Source organism: Ambystoma mexicanum, chromosome 5p, assembly GCF_040938575.1.
Source record: "Ambystoma mexicanum isolate Mex_15411 chromosome 5p, UKY_AmexF1_1, whole genome shotgun sequence".
NCBI classification, from domain to species: Eukaryota; Metazoa; Chordata; class Amphibia; order Caudata; family Ambystomatidae; genus Ambystoma; species Ambystoma mexicanum.
Window position 1 is genome coordinate 505,967,455 of NC_090930.1, and position 18,918 is coordinate 505,986,372.

General features: G+C 42.0%; 1 protein-coding gene across 1 annotated transcript in view; it reads left to right on the forward strand.

The window, feature by feature from the left end:
* LOC138481050 (sodium/hydrogen exchanger 2-like) overlaps positions 1–18,918 on the forward strand; it is a 1,286,045-nt gene that overhangs the window by 69,209 nt on the left and 1,197,918 nt on the right. The window contains exon 2 of the mRNA XM_069612916.1: positions 1,500–1,963. Coding sequence (XP_069469017.1) covers positions 1,500–1,963 — 464 coding nt within the window. The remainder of the gene's footprint in view (positions 1–1,499; positions 1,964–18,918) is intronic.

Consider the following 18,918-nt stretch of genomic DNA (forward strand, 5'->3'; position numbering starts at 1 on the left):
CATATGCGATTTTGGGAGATTGATGATTTTGCAATTTTTCAAAAATAGGAAATTATGACACAATACAGCATAGACCAGGCTATAGCAGATCCCCGCGTGCATGTCAGCTACAGACCCGGGCAACGCCGGGTGGTACCACTAGTTAATTATATTTGGAAAACTCACAGCCTGATTCTGCTGAGGGAGTGGCATATCTAATCTTTGGTTTAGAGTTAATGCGATATTGTGGGTATTTCACACCTATTCTGGTTGCTACCAAAATCGGTTTTCAATAAAAATAAAAAAACTTTCGATTTCGTAATACCGGTTTCCTGTAATTAAGGCATGGAAATTGTCATGAAAACTGCCAGATTCGGAAATGTGTTGGAAGCACATGTGTTCGCATGCAGTTTGGACATATTTACGAGATCATATAACAGGCGTAGAAATACACCACAGTGCTGGTGGCAGGCAGTAGTGTTGCTACATTGGAAGCATTGGAAATGTGTTGGAAGCACATGTGTTCGCATGCAGTTCGGACATATTTATGAGATCATATAACAGGCGTAGAAATACAGCACAGTGCTGGTGGCAGGCAGTAGTGTTGCTACATTGCATGGGATGTTAAAGGGGCTTCTCAGCATCTAAGTACATCACAAAGTAGTACCATATCTGATATTTAGCGCACTTGGAGTACAAAACGAAAATGTAGCCGATACTGTTGGTAAATTAGAACAGATTGAAATTACACTCACAAAACACACTAAAAACATGTTTGCGCCATCTGTAGCAATGCATCGTCATGTGCAGATGTCATCAGATCCGAGGCACAGCACACATGCCTTGAACTGGCGCAAAGCAGCATTAGCAGGCCCTCAGATTCCATTTCCAGCTTGCTTGACTTTCAGCCCAATTTCTGGCGAACTCTTTTTGGTAGCAATTTTGAATCTGGTGTTTCACACCACCACTTTATAGCGGTACTATGGCATGTCCCTCTCTATTGGTGGGATTACATTCGTGTGTCGCTCTTTATTTCTTTTTGTCAGTCAAAGCAAACAACAACATAACATTTTATTGAGCACACGTCTAGTCATGTTGCTGTAGCTGGGACCATGGTAAGGAGAAAATATAAGGTCAGCCCTTACATCTCTCCACTGGCTTGTTATGACATCTCCGTTTAACCTTTATCACTCCTACTGGCTTAATATATATATATTTAACCACCTCCACCAAAATATCTATGCGGCAAAGTATGCCAAACCACACATGCAGCCACTGTGGTGTTCGGAACGAACGTCTCTACATTCTGCTCAATGGAAAGTAAGAAATAGATACGAGCATATATTTTATTAAATCACTCCTCAGACATTAAAATAGATGTCTGTGTTATCTCTAAGTGTGCCTACCATATACAGCTCTAAATGATTTATAATAAATAAAAAATAACTTTAAATGGATAAAATGGCAATTTTCTGTCTAACCATGTTCCTTGTCTTATTTTCATATCTTGCCCTTAACAGGCTTCCACCTGTCCAACAAGCTTCCATCTGTTGTGCCTGAAAGCTGTGTCTTGATCATTGTCGGACTCGTCATGGGAGGAATCATCAATGGCATGAAGGTCAAGTCTCCGCCTGTGATGAACAGTGAAGTCTTCTTCCTGTACTTGCTTCCACCGATAGTCCTAGATGCGGGCTACTTCATGCCCAGCCGGCCATTTTTCGAGAATCTGGGGACTATCCTTTGGTATGCGGTGATTGGAACCATGTGGAATGTGTTTGGAATTGGTGTGTCCCTTTATGGGATATGCCAGGTGGAGGCATTTGGCTTGAAGGAAATATCCCTGCTCCACAATCTCTGGTTCGGGAGCCTGATCGCAGCTGTGGACCCCGTGGCAGTGCTGTCAGTGTTCGAAGAAATTCATGTCAATGAAAAGCTGCACATCTTGGTCTTTGGAGAATCGTTACTTAACGATGCTGTTACTGTCGTAAGTCTTCGAAAATGCAATTTTTTCACGATTGACGAACAATGCAATGAGAGATACCTCGCAAGTTACATTATAATATCTCGTTTTTCATATTGAAAAATGTTGAGATTTTCTTTGATTGGACACTGAATAATATAAACAGTAAAACATCATTTAAGAAATATACCACGAGCGGCAGAGGCATTACCGACTCAGGCAATCACCCGGCATCCATAATTATAGGCCCCGAGAAAAACAAGAGCCTTAACGAAGCCCCCGGGGCATTACCAGCGTCGGTAAGGCTCCTGCCGCGAGGGGCATATAGCTATTAGTACCCCGGCCCACAAAAACTGCGTGACCGGGGCACTAAAAGTTTATTTTTTGTCCCAAAACGCTGCAGCGTTTCAGGAGAAAAAAAAAAAAAGATGACGAAGAAAATGGCCACCGCCATGGAAAGGGAAAACGGAGTCCGTTTTCCCTTTCCATGGTGGCCATCAGGAGCAGACGCGCTGGGAACACAACTGTTGCCAGCGCGTCTGCTCCCGAAAAAGGATCAAAAAGAAGGTAAGTGGGGTTGGGAGGGCGGGAGTGGAATGGGGGAAGAAAAAAAAAACATATCTGCGTTCCCGGCAAGGGACCAGAGAAGCCTCCAGCCGTGTGGAGGCGCGGAGCGGAGATGGCTCCGCTGAATCCATCGATAATTGTACAAAAATAAGTTAATAGTCCCTACACTTGGTCGTAGATCTCACACGTGCATTTCATGGTGTTAATCAAGGAAAACTCTGTTGTAAGCTACTAACCAGGGATATGTCTCTCCCATTGCCAAGACCTATTGTAGCAATAAATACTCACACCTGGGTACTGGTCCACACTGGATCTAGGGTTGAGGGCTGTGTTTTAGGCCCACTTATTTAATTAGTTTATGGCTCATCGTCCATCCTTTTTGTACATTTCCCCATAAACCTGAAACTGGGTGGTGAAAATCAGGGGTCTTCTCCTATGCAAATGATATTGTTTTATTCGCTAGCGCCCCACCCTACCTCTGGAGCTGCTGTGACCAACTAAATGTATACTGCAAAGAAAATGATCCGAAGAATAATATTAATAAGATGAAATACATGACATTCTCAACTGAAGATTGACAGGTGGCAGGCATATAGTTTGAGATAAGGATGAAACATAAGGATAAAACGAAAACAACATAATGAGCAAGTCAAGTGTTAGGAGAGGGCACTGATGAGTAGCATTGCTGCATTCGCTTACATCACTGAGTCAACATTGATTACTGTGGTTATTAGAGCTCAGCATGAACGTTATGAGTTGCCACCGTGCACACCATGAGTAAGTATACGCAGCGGACAGTGAGCAAGGTAAATGTTGGCACTAAAGTGAAACTACAGATGGATTGTTCTTAGAAGCATCAGGGACCAGAAGGGCACTGAGGGATAAAGCATGGGGAAATATAGCAGCTGACTAGGTCGAGAGAGGGATGTTCAGTCTTGAGGCAAGGATGCCTAGATGGGAAGTGATGCACATGACTGTGCCATGCGGAGAAGTGTGAGGAGTAGACAGTTGTTACTCTGATAAGGGGTCTGTACGCAAGGTCATAGATATGAGGTAATGACATTTCCTTGTTTGACAATCATCCCGCCGCTAAAAAAGCCTGTAAACATCTCACTGTTCTTTGTTATTAAGCCTGCCTGAATTTTATAAAAGGGGCCTGCATATCTGGTTCAGGGGTTCAGTTTGGCAGACAGACAGTCTGGGTTTTATGATAACCAAAGGTATTATCCTTGTATGCCAACTGGAATGCTAATTCAAATAATCAATCAATTATTCTTCAACTATTTCTCAGTTTGTTTATTTTTATCAAATTCTCAATGTGATCTCCAAAAATAATGATTTTCTCTCATTCTTAATGTGATCCCCAAAAACAATTATTTTCTCTCTACACGGGTTTCACCACTTTTTTGCATTGGTTCATCAGGAGAGATAGCTTGATGTTATAAAACAATACATTTAACTTAAATCAACATCATAATCACCACATATATATATATATTGGTCAGTGTTTGTATCCTTGATGGTTTAAGGGTTAACTACTCACCCTATACTATTCCCCCAAAAAAGTGAAAAGTTTCCTTTTTTCTCAGCGCAATAAGATACTTCTGTAAAGATTGCTTCTATATTTCTCAATAGTCTTGAGAGACATTGGTGGAGGGTACCCAAAATAAAATTTGAAGAAAATATAAAAAAGGTAAGTAAGTGTATTGTTAATTATCAATCTAGCTTCGTATAGTTTACATATAGCCACAATATTGCCATAGATTTCAAAAGAAAGGAATTTGGGATACAGCAACATTATAGGTTACTTATCTCCACAGTATTTCCATAGGTTTGCAGCCATCATTTTCAGAAGAAAATAAATTGGGATGCAGCAGCATTTTCCTATGAAACAAAATCCTATTTCTTTATGGGATCTTACTAGTTTTTTAGGCCCCGAATTACTTGACAAAGCCCTGATGTCTCCAATTCCAGACACAGGTTAGAAATGGCTAAAGCACCCTTTTATTGCAAAAAGCCACTTTGCGCAATGATGTCATTTGATGATGTCATCGCACAATGTGCGCCGGCCATTTTGTTAGTAAGATGTGGTTGCGATATATTGGAAGCACCATAAGGGCCCTTAAAATACAGAAACAGGACCGAAATCATGTCCACAAACACTACATAGCCTCACTCACTACTATGGCAACCATCGTTGACCACACAAACGGACAAACTAGTTTTTCATATTCACAACAACTATGTGATCGGGTCTATCCACTCCCGTAGGGGAAGGGAAGAGGACTGATATCAGGTCCAAACAAAAAACTACACAGCATTACTCATTTCTATGGCAACCAGTATGACCAAACCAACAGTGCACTATGGTGTACCTCAAAACACATGCCATTAAATCCCTCCTGGCAATTGTTCACAAAAATAAATATTCTTAAGACCAGGAGAGCCAATATATTTCACCTGATGTACATCAAAAGAAAAAAAAAAGGGTGGGGATCAAAATACACAGATGATTCACGATTTCCTCGATAAAATTCAAAATGACACACATATTTTGTATTTAGATCTAAACCCCAATTTCTTACATAATAGTTTACAATGCTGCAAAGCCCATAACTTTTAAATACACATAGTAGCAATCCTTTGCATCATTTTTTCATTGTTCTTACTTATTGATTTATCGACACATTACAGGCCAATCATTTTTCCATTGATATTTTAATTTTTTATTGATATGTAAATTACAAATCAAATGTCCATTCATGACTCGGTTGATTATACCACAGCAGCAACATATTAAGCATGGAGAAGAAGCTCTTAAAAGGGTACTGAAAAATTATTGTTTCTGATGGTGGACATTATGCCATTCGATGTCCTCATTCAAACCGACCACATGGCTACGTGTTTTGAAGATCAATTTTTGTTCTAGAGTGATTAGCTTTTGACCAGTCATTTCCTTTCCCGTGCCACGTACTCGTTTCAAAATCACCCATCTGAAATCCTCATGAGAGTGACCTTTGTCAATGAAATGTCTAACCATAGGTGCTTGTGACACCTTAGCTTTAATACAGCTTTTATGTTCATACGAGTCTTACATTTGATGTTCGTCTTGCCTATATAATGTAAACCGCATGGGCATGAAATCATGTATACCACGTTAGTGCTGTTGCAGTTGCAAAACTCTGTAATTAACCATTTAGGTGAAATTCCAATGTCCACTTCTTTTGCTACTGAAGTAAACTGACACATAACACAACCACCACATGGGTGCCCACAACCAAAGGTAAACCCCACAAAGTGGTCTGTTTAACCATGGTCTGGCTCTTCTCTCTAATGTCGTTTCTGAGTAAGATATTCCTTAGGTTCTGGCTTTTCCTAAAAGCTACCAAAGGGGTTGGACTTTCTTTATTATATACCTTTTTCCAGTTCTTTGTAAAGACATTGTTGATCTTATAAGATAAATCAGAGAAAGTGTTCACCAACGGGTTCTGTCTCTTATTTTCTTTCGGAGTTTGTTCTAACAAAGCCTTGCAGTTATTATTATATGCCCGTTTTGCTGATTATTTAACCAGTCTTTCGGGATAACCTCGTTCAACAAGTTTATTCTGGAGCACATTTCCAATGTCCACAAAATGTTCTTTCAGGCTGCTATTGCGTTTTAACCTTAAGAACTGCCAAAAGGTAAATTGCATTTAATGTATTAAGCGTGATGACTAGAAAAATGCAAAAGTGCATTGCGATTTGTGGTTTTGCTATAAGGTTTGACTCGTTGGGCACCTGCTTGATAGAAGATCATAATGTCAAGGAAATTGATTTATAAATCTTTAATTTCCTGAGTGAACTTTAGATACCTATTTTGCCGGTTAAGTCATAACACAAATTCTTCTGCAGAGGCCAAAATATTTTTGTACAGATTTTGTACGGATTATTGTCTGAGTAAATGGTCAGCTTTTTGAATATTTCAATGTACAAATTAGCAAGATTTGGGGCCATGGCTGCCCCCATGGCAGTACCCTCAACCTGTTGGTAAAAGATACCTTCATATTGGAAAAGAATCATGGTTAGCACATATCTGGTACACCACAAAAGGAAACTGTTGCTTACAGGATGATTGTCAGTGTGTCCCAATAGGGCTTGCTCAACTACGTTTAAAGCAGCGTTTTGTGGAATGACTGTGTATAGCAGCGTTTTGTGGAATGACTGTATATAGCGATTGAATGTCTAATTTTGCTTCTTGAAATGTGCAGGAGTGGTCTCCTCTCTACTGTTAAATCCACGCACACAATATATTCCGGCAATGTTACTGTAAAATTAGCTTCACAATACATAAAATGCCTTTACTGCCACTGTTTAGCGCATGTTCTGTTGTGTGTATTCATAAATATCCCAGTATTTCTCTGCTGGCTGTGCCTGACAATGCTAGCTTGCCACTGTCAAAATTCACTTTCATGGTGATTGTGCCCAATACATGCCAGCATGTTTGTACTGTAAAACATTGTAATGCAGCCTGTGCTTAATGTACTCCAGTAATGCCACTATAAAACATTTTCATTCTGGTTGTGCCCAATATTTGGCCACTGCAAATGGCTCATTCAAAATGTCATGAAACCAGCGACAACTCTATGGCAGCATTTATATGTAACCTATTGTCTTGCAACTATAAGAGCTTTGTTTTATGCCTGCATGAGATTTTCCTGCACGTGTAAAACAAATGAATTTCTATATAATCTACCTCGAATTAGCACCTACTACAGAGCATGTGGATTAAATAGGAATCCATTAATAAATGTGGCCTGCAAACCGTAAATTACAGGGGGCATTTCATTTTTTGTAAAACAGAAAGTAAAAGTAAAGTAAATTTTGACCCGTGTTCACTCTTTTCATTTGTATTCTGACTTGAACAAGATGAACATTGCATGCTGGGCACCATACAGCACGTACATTGCACTTCACATGTCGGTCCCAACCGATCCCTCCGTGCAATCAAACTCAGAAATACAAACATATACATGCCCACATGCAAAGACATAAACATGCACACGCAATTACACAAATAAACTCGGAATGGTTTAGTTCTAAAATAAAGGTGTAGGAAGAAGTTGAATCTTGCACTTCAGTGCACTGCACTATACATTCCCTTAAACAGCAGGTGTGTTTGTTTGGGGGTTTGGATTGCACATGGGAGCGAGTGTTGTTATTGGGTTTGGGGGGAGCGGGGACAGGCCAGCAGGGGACACAGTTCCACTACTTCTTTTCGTACACTTCGACCACTGCTCGCGCAACATATTCACACACATTCACAGGATATACACACATTGGCCCTCATTACAACTCAGGCGTTAAGGGTTAACGCCACCGTTAACCCTTAACGCCTGATTTTGATTTTAACGCCTGCTTTTAGCAGGCGTTAAAATCCATGGCGCTAATCCGCCATGAAGCTAATTACGCCACCGTAATTTACGGTGGCGTAATTAGCACCTTCCCCACTCCCATTATGCCCTATGGGGCAAAATGGGAATGGGGAAGGGAAAATGGGAAATGGGGATTTACTGCCCCACTCACCTTGGAATGGGGCGGTAAATCCGCCATCCACCATGGTGTAAACGTAGTTTACACCATGGTGGTAAAGTTGGTGTACTTAGCACCAAGGTTGTAATGACCTCCATTGACACAAACAGGTTTCTGTTTTTAATTACTGTTCTTTGCCTCCTTGTCATGTGCCTAGTCCCTTGCTCAAAATCATTTGCTCAGATATCCCAAAGCCTGTGCAGCAACATGATGCAAGAAACGGGGAGGAAGCAGGGAGGGAAGTTGATTAGAACCTCCCTCCCAGAGCCATGCCTCCACAAGAGGACATAAAGAGAGCGTCTAAATAGATGGAACCCACCCTGCCTCCTATGGAACGTGTTCACCTTTCAGCAGACTATCTCCAGGGACACAGACACTGCATGCTTTCATTTGACACATCCCCCTAAATGAGGGCCGACAGGGCCTCTGCCCCTGCAGGCAGAGACGTTTTTATGGGAGGGCAAATGAGGCACTTGCCCAGTGCTCCCACCTTGGAGCAGGCCCCACAAGACTGCCTGATCTAAAGAAGTAAGATTCCTTTGTTCCCCAGACTTAAATAGCACACATCAGGATATTTTATGGCGTTGTGCTGAGGCTCGAAACCTATTGCCTCTCTGTTGTGGCAAGTACATTCTGCCTCGATCAATTCATCATGTAATGCTTTCTGTGTTCACTGTGGTATATATAGTTTGTGTGTTCCTTGCGGTACAACTCCTGTAGCATTCTTTCCTTCCTATGGGAATTATGTTGATCATGTGCAATAGCCAAATTTGAAATGCATATTCGTAAATTGAGAGCCGCAATGGTTCAGAAGTTAGTTCAATGTGTTAAGCACTCATTACAGAGATATGTGTTCCTATGCAAGATTAGAATAGCACATTCCAGTAAGGCTGGCTGAGCCTTTCCTATGTCTGAAGTTTATAAACCTGCCTGTGTATGTACTTGGTCTTGCAGGACAACAGGTGCTATTATCATCAATGTACCTGCACCAGATAGGGGTTGCTATAAAAACGAACATGTGATCCTTATGGTAAGGTCTAGAAATTGTTTTGTTCAGATGGGGCATTGTAAAACCTAGGCAATCACCTCCAATGATGAGCTTAAACTGTTAGTCCAAGAGATGAATAAGTATCCAAATTTGGAACCAAAGCATTCATGCATGAATCCTGGCTTTGCCAGCAGACACTACAGTGATCCTGGTCAAATCATCTAATATCTCGTACATTACTGTGCTGTCTTTTGTGAAGTTTGCCTCCTTGCATGGTGGTGGCATTGTTTAGCCCATTCCTTGATCTTTCTTCTTATGTAGGCTATTTGAGTGGAAGGGGTCATAGACAGAATGGAGCGGACCAGATGGTGCAGGACTGGGGCAAGCATATTTTAAAGTCTGCTCGTTTGACACAAAAAACGATTTGCATTTTTGTAAAAGTCAAAGGTTTTTCTGCACGTTTATAAATGACAATTTCACAAGCCAGTGTTTTGGAACTATGTAAAGCTTTAAAATACAAAAGACCAACCCATATTAAATCTGTTAAATCACACTGATTGGTATGCTGGTACTTATATATCTCTCTTGATGATGGAGATAATGAAGCTGGAATCATTCTGTGTTACCCCTTCTATAATATTTTGTTTTTAAAAATAGTCATGTTTGGTAATGTGATTGGTGTACTTTCCAAGTCACGTCTATAAAATAAGATTATTTTAGTTCATGGTAAGAACTGGTAATGAAAGTGTTCAAATGCAGAAATTGCAAAATCCCAGATTCACCTAATGTAATCTTGTGTTGCCTAGCCTCTCGGAATTGCCAGTCCCTAAACCTTTCAAAATTGTCAGCCCTTCAGAGAGATTTCCTGCTCAGGATATGATCTTCAAAAAGGCCTCACTCATGGTTTCATGGTTTCACTGGCTATAGTGTTGCTTCCACTGTAATAGTGAGCATTGATATATTGCACATCACAGGCACTTTATTCTTTTGATCTCTGATGGCAACACTATTTGAAAACAATGTCCCACTTCTAATCTCAGACTGTATGGATACATACACCTTTCTGGTAGCTTCTAGTCTGCATCCACTATCCATGCTATAGTATGTGTAGATTTCTCCTTCCTACCAATTTGTCTGCTCTATCCATGCTTGTGCACGTTTGCGTTCTGTGAGGCAGAAAATGTGAGTTCTCTGTCTATTCTGGGTTACATGTACCTTTTACATACAGTCCTGCATTAATATTACAGGCTGCATACCTTCCTGGATTCTATCGATAAAAAGTCTCCTGAATCTAGGCTAGGACAGAAGTAACCTCTTGGTAGACTGATAATGTTGGCCTTCAAATGGTACGTGTTTATCATTCTGATTAGAGCCAGAATGAAGAGGTTAAGAGGACTTAAAGGGAGTAAACATGCTTATTTTTAATGCTGTGAGGCAGCATATCAACCTATGGGTTGTGATTGTGGCAGGGGATGGGCAGATTATATTGATCACTTAATTCCTTTGGTTCGGTGGAGGGGAGCCCCAAAGATGTGCGTGCCCAGGGCCCTGAAAAGTGCTTAAGATGGCCCTGCCTGCAGGAAGTCGGTGAATGTTCTGTCATGCAGAACACTTCTGAAGTGGAGTACTCTGTGGCTGAAGCAAGTGGCGCCCTGTGCATAATGGACGGGGCTGTGCCTCAACTCCCATTATGCAAAGGCCCCCCACGGCTTACTGAGTGAATTAAGTGCTCACTGCTTAGCTCTGCAGCATGCTCCACAGGAATGGTTGTCAAAGGGGATGTATGAAAAACGTTATCAGCAGAAGTGCATGCCCCTTGCCATATCTCCCTGACCAAGGAATATCCAGGGAAAGTAATCATTAGTAAATGTATGTGATACAGTACACGTGCTTGTGCTGCAAAGTATTTCTCAGGTCCCAGCTCCATACAACACTGGCAGAAACTAAGCTAGTTAGACATAGATCTGAGAGAACTGTGCAGAGTCTTCATCTCACCATTGTCTATCAATAGCTGGTTTCGTGTACAGGCTCTGACAGGCCTCTAGAGAAATCGGGCAATGTCCGAACCAAAAACGCAAAATGCGAATGTGGGCCAGTTTTTCTGGTCAAAGTGGGGCACTCTGTGGGCCAGTTTAATAAGTTACTTCACCATGCGGCTAGCAGTTTTGTCCAGTGTTACTGAATAAATATTCTTTAAAATGAACAATTTGCATCACATTTGCTCACACACCTCCCCCTTGTGTACTACCCCAGCAGTCTCTCACAAAAGAAACGAATTGCCATTTGCAGCTGTGTTCCACTTTTTCATTGATGCCCTAGACAACGTTATATCTCAGTCCGACCCTGTTTGTGTATTGTGCAAGCCCAGGTACAGCATGTTAGGCATCTATTGCTCTTGCACTCCTGCTCTGCCACTGTATTTATCGCACAAGATGCTTAAGATTTTCCAACTGAAGAAGAACAGCTTTTATTTATTTCAACCTGGTCAGGTAAGCTTGAAGCTTTGGCAATCAGTGTCATTAAACATGGTATTACATTGTCTGATAATGTGAAATTGATAAAACTGTAGAAAATACCAAAACATGCTATTGATACTTAGATTTGGAAAATCTTACGGTTTAATATATATAGCTGTGCTTGTGGAAGCACTGCGTTTGGAATATGCGGTGACTTCACTAAACCTTGTGGTATGTTCAAAGAACGTTACTGTATGCAAAGTTTGTTAGCGGTAATCAGGAGTCAAACTTCCTGCTTTTATTCATGGGAAAAAATGTGCATAACCAATGTAAAAACAATTTTCTAGAAGCACTCAAAAAATCTGCGGTAACGTTAGTTGAGCAGCTGAATCTTGACCCAGACATATTAGCACAAGATCCCAATTATGAGAAAAAAAATAAAAAAGAAAGCAAGATACTGGGACATGGCTAATAACGTGGATAAATTACACACTAAGGGCCTCATTACACGGAAGGCGGTGAGCCATGGCGCTATTAGCGCCATGGCTCATGCCGGTAAAATACCGGCACCGCCTTGGCGGAAAGGGGATTTACCGCCCCATTCCAAGTTTGGTGGGGCGGTAAATCCCCCTTCCGCCATTGCCCTTCCCCATTCCCATTTCTGCCCCATAGGGCTCTATGGGAATGGGGAAGGCGCTAATTACGGCACCGCAATTTTGCGGTGCCGTAATTAGCTCCGAGGTCCCTTAGCGGGTTGGTTTTTAACGCCTGCAAAAAGCAGGCGTTAAAGCACCAACCCGCTAAGGGACCTCGTAGTAAGGCGGTAATGGTTAACGGTCACCGTTACCATTAACGGTGGCCGTTAACCATTACCGCCTTCCGTGTAATGAGGCCCTAAATCCGGGTACCAGGATGTGACGTGCCAGGGTTGGTTTAGCCTTACTCCGTCCATGTACTTAACTAAATTAGGCAGCACGGAGCTTAAGCGTTTTGTTCTTCACCTACGTATGAATGTGTTACCTACAAGGGAATACACAGGTGCTTGGTCAAGAATTCCCTACTTAGATAGACTATGTATGTTTTGTAACAGTGAGATTAAAACCTGTTGCCACGTTTTGACATGTTGTGACTCTTTGAACCACCTATATGTTAGGGGTTACGTGAAGCTGATTAGAAATTTCACCGACTGTTCAGGAGATCAATTTTGGTCATTCTTACATGGCGCAACATCTGTAGTTGCAAGCAAGATGGCATTTGATACATGGACAGAGATTCAAAAGAAGGCGATTTAGCTTTTATTATTTTTTAGTCTTGAGTCCTTCTTTAATAGAAGAAATTTAGACATTCAAGGACAATACAAATCTATATGTTGTACTATGCTGATGAATGGTGTACATTGGCAGATTTTAACGTAGAAATGTTGAACGTGCATTTGCACAATGAAATTTAATCAGAATTTAAATGATGATTTTAGTGTCTTGAATTTAAAGATTTTTTTATTTAGTGTATTGTGTATTGTGTATTGTATATTGTGTATTGTGCTTAAAGTTTTAAACACATTGTAAACAAATTAAACTAAATACACAAACAATAAAAAAAATAGATTTGCTTTAGATATTGTACAATTGTAAACACTTTCTAACATAAGATATATGCATGTTGCAGCATGGGTATGCACTTATGGTCAATTCTGACCATGCAGTAATTATATGATTCTTATTAGTTTTAAAAGTGAATAAGCAAACTATCTCAACTTCTCCATTACAACATTGTTGGAAAGCATCAATGACTACAAAATGCTGTAATGAGGTTTATTTGAGCCACATTGTAAAATCACATTTATGAGTTATGTTGGCGCTTGCACCTGCACCCATGTAACTGCTTGATTTAGATAGATCTAGCAACTCAGTAGTTTTTTGATAGTCCCTGCCAGTGTCAGCTGGTGAATTGTTTCCATGGAAGTGTATAAATATTTACTAGTGATGAGCATGAGCGGACCAGCAAGGGGAGGGAGAACAGGACAACCAATGGTTCAAATAATGGTTTAAAACTCAATTTTCCAGTACACCTATTTGAAAAAGTAGGTAAACGACTTACAATGTACAATCAGTTCTATAGGGCAACATATGTAAAAAAAAAACAAAAAAACAATAGATACCAGTTCACCAACAGCATCACATGAACATTTTCAAATACATTTTCAGGATACCTTTGTCCTAAATATATGCCAGCACTGACACTTTAGCAACACACTCAAGTTTGCTGTGCCCAATATTGCTAGCTTTCCTACTGAAGAAGACATGTTCATGTTGGCTTTGTTGAAACATGTCAGTACTCCACTATAATAACATACTATGGTTGGCTTTGTCTATTAATGCCAGTACTCCTAATGCAAGATTATACTCACCTTAGTTTTTTGCAGTAATGCCAGTACTGCTACTGTAAGAATACACATCTGCTGGCTTTGCCCGTTAATTCAGGTATTTCCACTATAAGAAGCCATGACCATGCTAGCTGTACCAATCTATGTCAGTATTTCCAATGTAAGAACTGTGCCAACAATACAAACAATGTCACCGAAAGTACACATTTATGCTGGCTGTGCCCAGAAATGTCAATATTGCCATTTTATGCCAATGTTTTCATTTTTCATGCAGGGTGTGCCAATTTATGCCATCACTGCCACTGCAGATACACACTCATGTTTTCCTTGTCGAACAATACTATACTGCCACTGTAGAATGCTATTTTGTTGGTTTTGCTGAATAATGTCAGTAATGCCACTGTACAAATTAATACATTTTGGCTTTGTTCAAAAGCTTCAGTGCTGCCATTTTAAGTACAAACCCCTATTGGCCTTGTTCAATAATGCCAATAATGTAACTCTAAGAAGACAGTTTCATGCTAGCTGTGTCAATATTGCCATCACTGAACACTTGTGTTGGCTTTGCCCAACAATGCCAGTATGGCCACTGTAAGAAAATACATTTCGTGTCTTTGCCCAATAATGCCAATACTGCCTCATAGACCTCACACTGGCCTCCTCAATTAAAAATGTGGTCAAGGGCATTATCTATTTTTGCTTGTTAGCACTTGGATAGGGCCACAGATAATCCCTTTCAGGCAGTTATTAAAATGTGCCTCCTACAGCCACAACCCATTGCCGCACTCATGAGGAAACACGCACACAAATACTCACCTCAGCAAAAACCCTCTCAATCTCATGCACACCCCCTCTGTTACAAAGCCATTTCCATCATCTCGCCTTTCTCGCGACCTAATTCTCATAAATGTGCACTCAGTTATCTGCCATGCTGCAGACATCATCTAACTCATCTCCTACTGACTTGATGCCATGTTTATCACATTTTTATCACAAAAGCTTGTCTCTCCCTCACTTCTATCCACATCTCATACGTACTCTTCCAACCCGGGCAGCCGGGCAGTTATCCACAAATCAGACTGGACCTTCATAATACTCTGACAAACAGCCATCAACTCCTTAGATCTTCTCTCATGCCATTCTCTAATATTGCATGAATAGACAGCCGCATTTATGACCATAGCACCTCAGTATCAATCACAATCTCAATAATAATCTTCCCTTGTGACTTCAATCCGCCAGGTACCCAAGCCACTAAATACACACAGGTTGGTCTTCTCCACATCATGGAACACATATTAAATGCCATCCACATTAGAGAGAACATACCTGAACTTCTCTTCTCAACGTCCCCCAATAAGTCTCTCAACCCTACCTCACTTGACTGGACGGACCACACTCCAGTCCCCCTTATACATACCCTCCCATCCAACAAGTTAAAGGGTAAGACTATGATGTCCTTGTGTCACTCCTTTAATTACTTCACTTTGAAGTATTGGAAGACAAAATAGCAACTCTCACCAACCCCACCATCCCCAATGCCTGCTCTCTCTTATCAACTCTCAAACAAACCATAACAGAACTGGTTGAGGCACATGACCACTTGAAACTATGCTCTGCCCACTGGTAAAACAAAAGAGGTGATGGCTGGAAGGTTTGGAATTAATCCTAACCTCTGGCATTGCTCGGGGCAACCCTCCAGACCATCGTTCTTTGCCTGCCAAGCCATTACAAAAGGCTAAAGACCATATGCTGGATCTCACCCCATTTGCATACGGCTGGACACCTTTTGCAATGGTGCAGAGGGCTAACAAAACGGTGGTGTGGAAGGTTGCCCAGAGCAATGACAGTGGTTTAGATTAATTCAAAACATTCCACCCATCACTTTTTTGGTTTCAGTTGGTCTGCTCACTAGTATACGTAAGAACTAACCAAAACTAAGAGCATCACCTAATCACTTAAGAAACACTGGTAAACATGCAGGGGAACAAAGGCCTCCTCAACCTTGAAGCCTCCCACAGTGCACGCCAGTCTCTCATCATCAAATTCGAAACTGAATATTATTCATCAGCTATCTCAGCAGCTACCAACAGGAGTAAAGCTCTCTTCACGGCAGTCAAACACTGCTGAAACCTACTGCTCCACCCGGTAATTTCCTGAGTGTACCGAAAAATGCACAGCTATTAACAACTTTTTCATCAAAAAGGTAGCTAATATACGAAAACAGACCGATGCCGCATAATTGGTCACACTGAACCCGATCCCGCAGCACATAACAGAAACTTGGACTTACTTCACTCCCCTCACCTTCAAAGATCCTGCTAACACTCTTGCATTACTTTAAACCGACTGTACACAAAGAGTCCATCCTTCCAGCTGCCATCCCAGAGCAGATCAAGGGGCCTGCCATCATCCACCTTCTTCAAATAGTAAGGGCCTCATTACGACCCTGGCGGTACGGAGTGAACGGCGCCCTAAAAGGTGCCGGCGCCGTTCACTCCGTACTGCTGCATTACGAGTTTGTCTCGTGGGACACGATAAGCACGCCTGGGAAAACCAGGCGTGCTTACCGTGTCCCGCGAGGGGAAGAGGGAGCAAACAACGGGCCATCTGGTAATGGCCCGTTGTTTGCTCCCTCTCCCATTCCCATTCAGCCCTATGGGGGCTGAAATGGGAATGGAGAAGGACCGTGTCCGGGTCCTCGGAGGGAGGAATTACCGGGCCTTCCGAACTCAGAATGGCCCGGTAAGTCCTCATTCCGAGGACCCGGACCCGCCGAACTCGTAATGAGGGCCAAAATCTCTTCCATAAGGGATCTTGCCAATCACCCTAAAACAGGACTAATCTTACTTCTCTTAAAATAAAACACCTTGAACCCAGACGATCCTGCAAACTGCTGACCAATCACTGGCCTTCCATTCATTGGAAAAGTGATTGAGAAAGTAGTTGCCATCGAAATCCATGATCGAATATCCAACATGGACTGTTCTACAATTATCAATCTGGCTTCAGGTCGAAATGTACCATTGAAAAAGCCGATATCCAGGCCATACATGATGCTCTCCAAATCATGGACAAAGGTTACTCATGTCTCCTGGCCTTCTTGACCTCTCTGGAGCATTCAACATGGTTAGCCACCACCTGGCTTATTTGCGGACAGGATAGGTTTCTTGGGCTCTCATCAATTGATTCACCTCTTACCTCTCAGGCAGGAACTAAGCCTTTGTCCAATATGGTACCAGTACTCCCACTGTAAGTTCACAAATGTTGGCTTTGCTGAATGCAGTAATGCCACTGTAACAGCACACTATGATGACTCTGTCCAATAAAGCTCTGCTGCCTAAAGCCTGACCCCGTAAATCCAGTATATGAAAATTGGGGGCTGGAGGTTGCTCTTTTGTTTGCAGCCAGACCCTGTGTAAGTGAAGCTTTCACTGCTGTGGTCCATGTTGTACCTGTTCTGTGCGTGGGTAGCTTGTCCTGCTGCACCCATTCTCTGGGAGGGAAGCTTGCCGTGTTGTTGTCCATACTATAACACTGTGTGAGCGAAGTGTGCACTGCTGTGACCCATGTTGCACCACTTCTGTGCGATGAAAGATTGCCCTGCTCTACCCCATGCTGTAACACTATGTGAGTGAATACTGCTGTGTCTGTTCTGCGTGAGGGAGGCTGTAGCGCATGCTGTGCATGTTCTGTGGGAGCCTTGCTGTGGCCCATGCTTTAACAATGTATGAGTGAAGCGTGTACTTCTGTAGCATATGCCTTACATCTTCTGTGTGACTGATGCTTGCATTGCTGTGCCTGTACTGTGTAATGCAATGTAAAGTGGTTTTATATAGAGGCATTTTGTCAATAATGTTGGCCTCACTGCACATGGCTCTGTAAGAAAGGAGGGCAAGGTGTGTTAGATAGCAGAAAGGCAGATGCAGAAACTTTGGTTTTGATGGATGCACGTTAGAAGTATCCGTTACCTGAGTGTCGATATGATCATCTGCATGTTGTTTGTGGTTTGCACCAACCAGGCATGTTAGCCACATGGGCAGCCCCCGGATTGTGGAGTGCAAACATTAACAGCACAGATGTTAAAAGAAGATGGATTTTAGTTGTATGAATCTGTTAAGTACACTAGACCTAGGCATGTGGGAGGTGTAAGGATGCAAGATTTTAGTATTGAGGAGTTAGTTGGGGGAGGACTGGGGTGGTTAAAGGGGGCTAGTGGGCTGTCACTTCCTGGCTCTTGGTGGTATATTTCAGTGAGAATAAAGGTGCAGACTAGTGTGTGAGGGAATTTTTCCCCGCTGACGCACATGCAGCATTGGTTACAGGCCTAGTTACTTACCAGATCCCAGTGGCCATAGCTTTTGGCCAGGGCCAGTGGACCCCGTTTATGTCCGTGACCCATATTCCAAGCCTAGTAACTAATCAGATGCAACTGTACACATTGCAACAAGTAGGCAAAAACAATGTGGCCAACTGGCCATGGTCTTTAGCTTTGGCCAGTTGCCATGGCCAATGGGCATGGCCCGTTCACCCCTCACTAATAAATTACCAGATCCAACTGGCCATGGCCTTCAGCTATGGAAAGGCTGTGGCCACTGTTCACGATTTCCCAATTAGTCAAAAAGAGTGTCACAGACTCGCTGGGACCTATATCTCCCTCACTAGTAATTAACCAAATCCCACCAGCCACGGCATTCAGCAGTGCCAACTGTCCATGCTGCACAAATTCAAGTAAAAAAAAAAAAGTGTGCATTGACCTTTGACTTTGATTTATTCAGTAGTTTCAATGGAAAATTCACAAATAGACATAAAGTGGTCACCTTGACACATCATCATCTTCATGTGGTAATCAATCCCGCAGTAATGCAGCATTTGTCGATTACCGCAGTGATGGGAAAACACTTGAACATTTAAAAGTCTTCCCCATTCCCACTGGCACTCTCTATGTGCACCCCATCTCATCTTTAGGTCCCCCACCTCCGCCCTACTGTAAAAATCCTTGCTGTCCTTCTCCTAT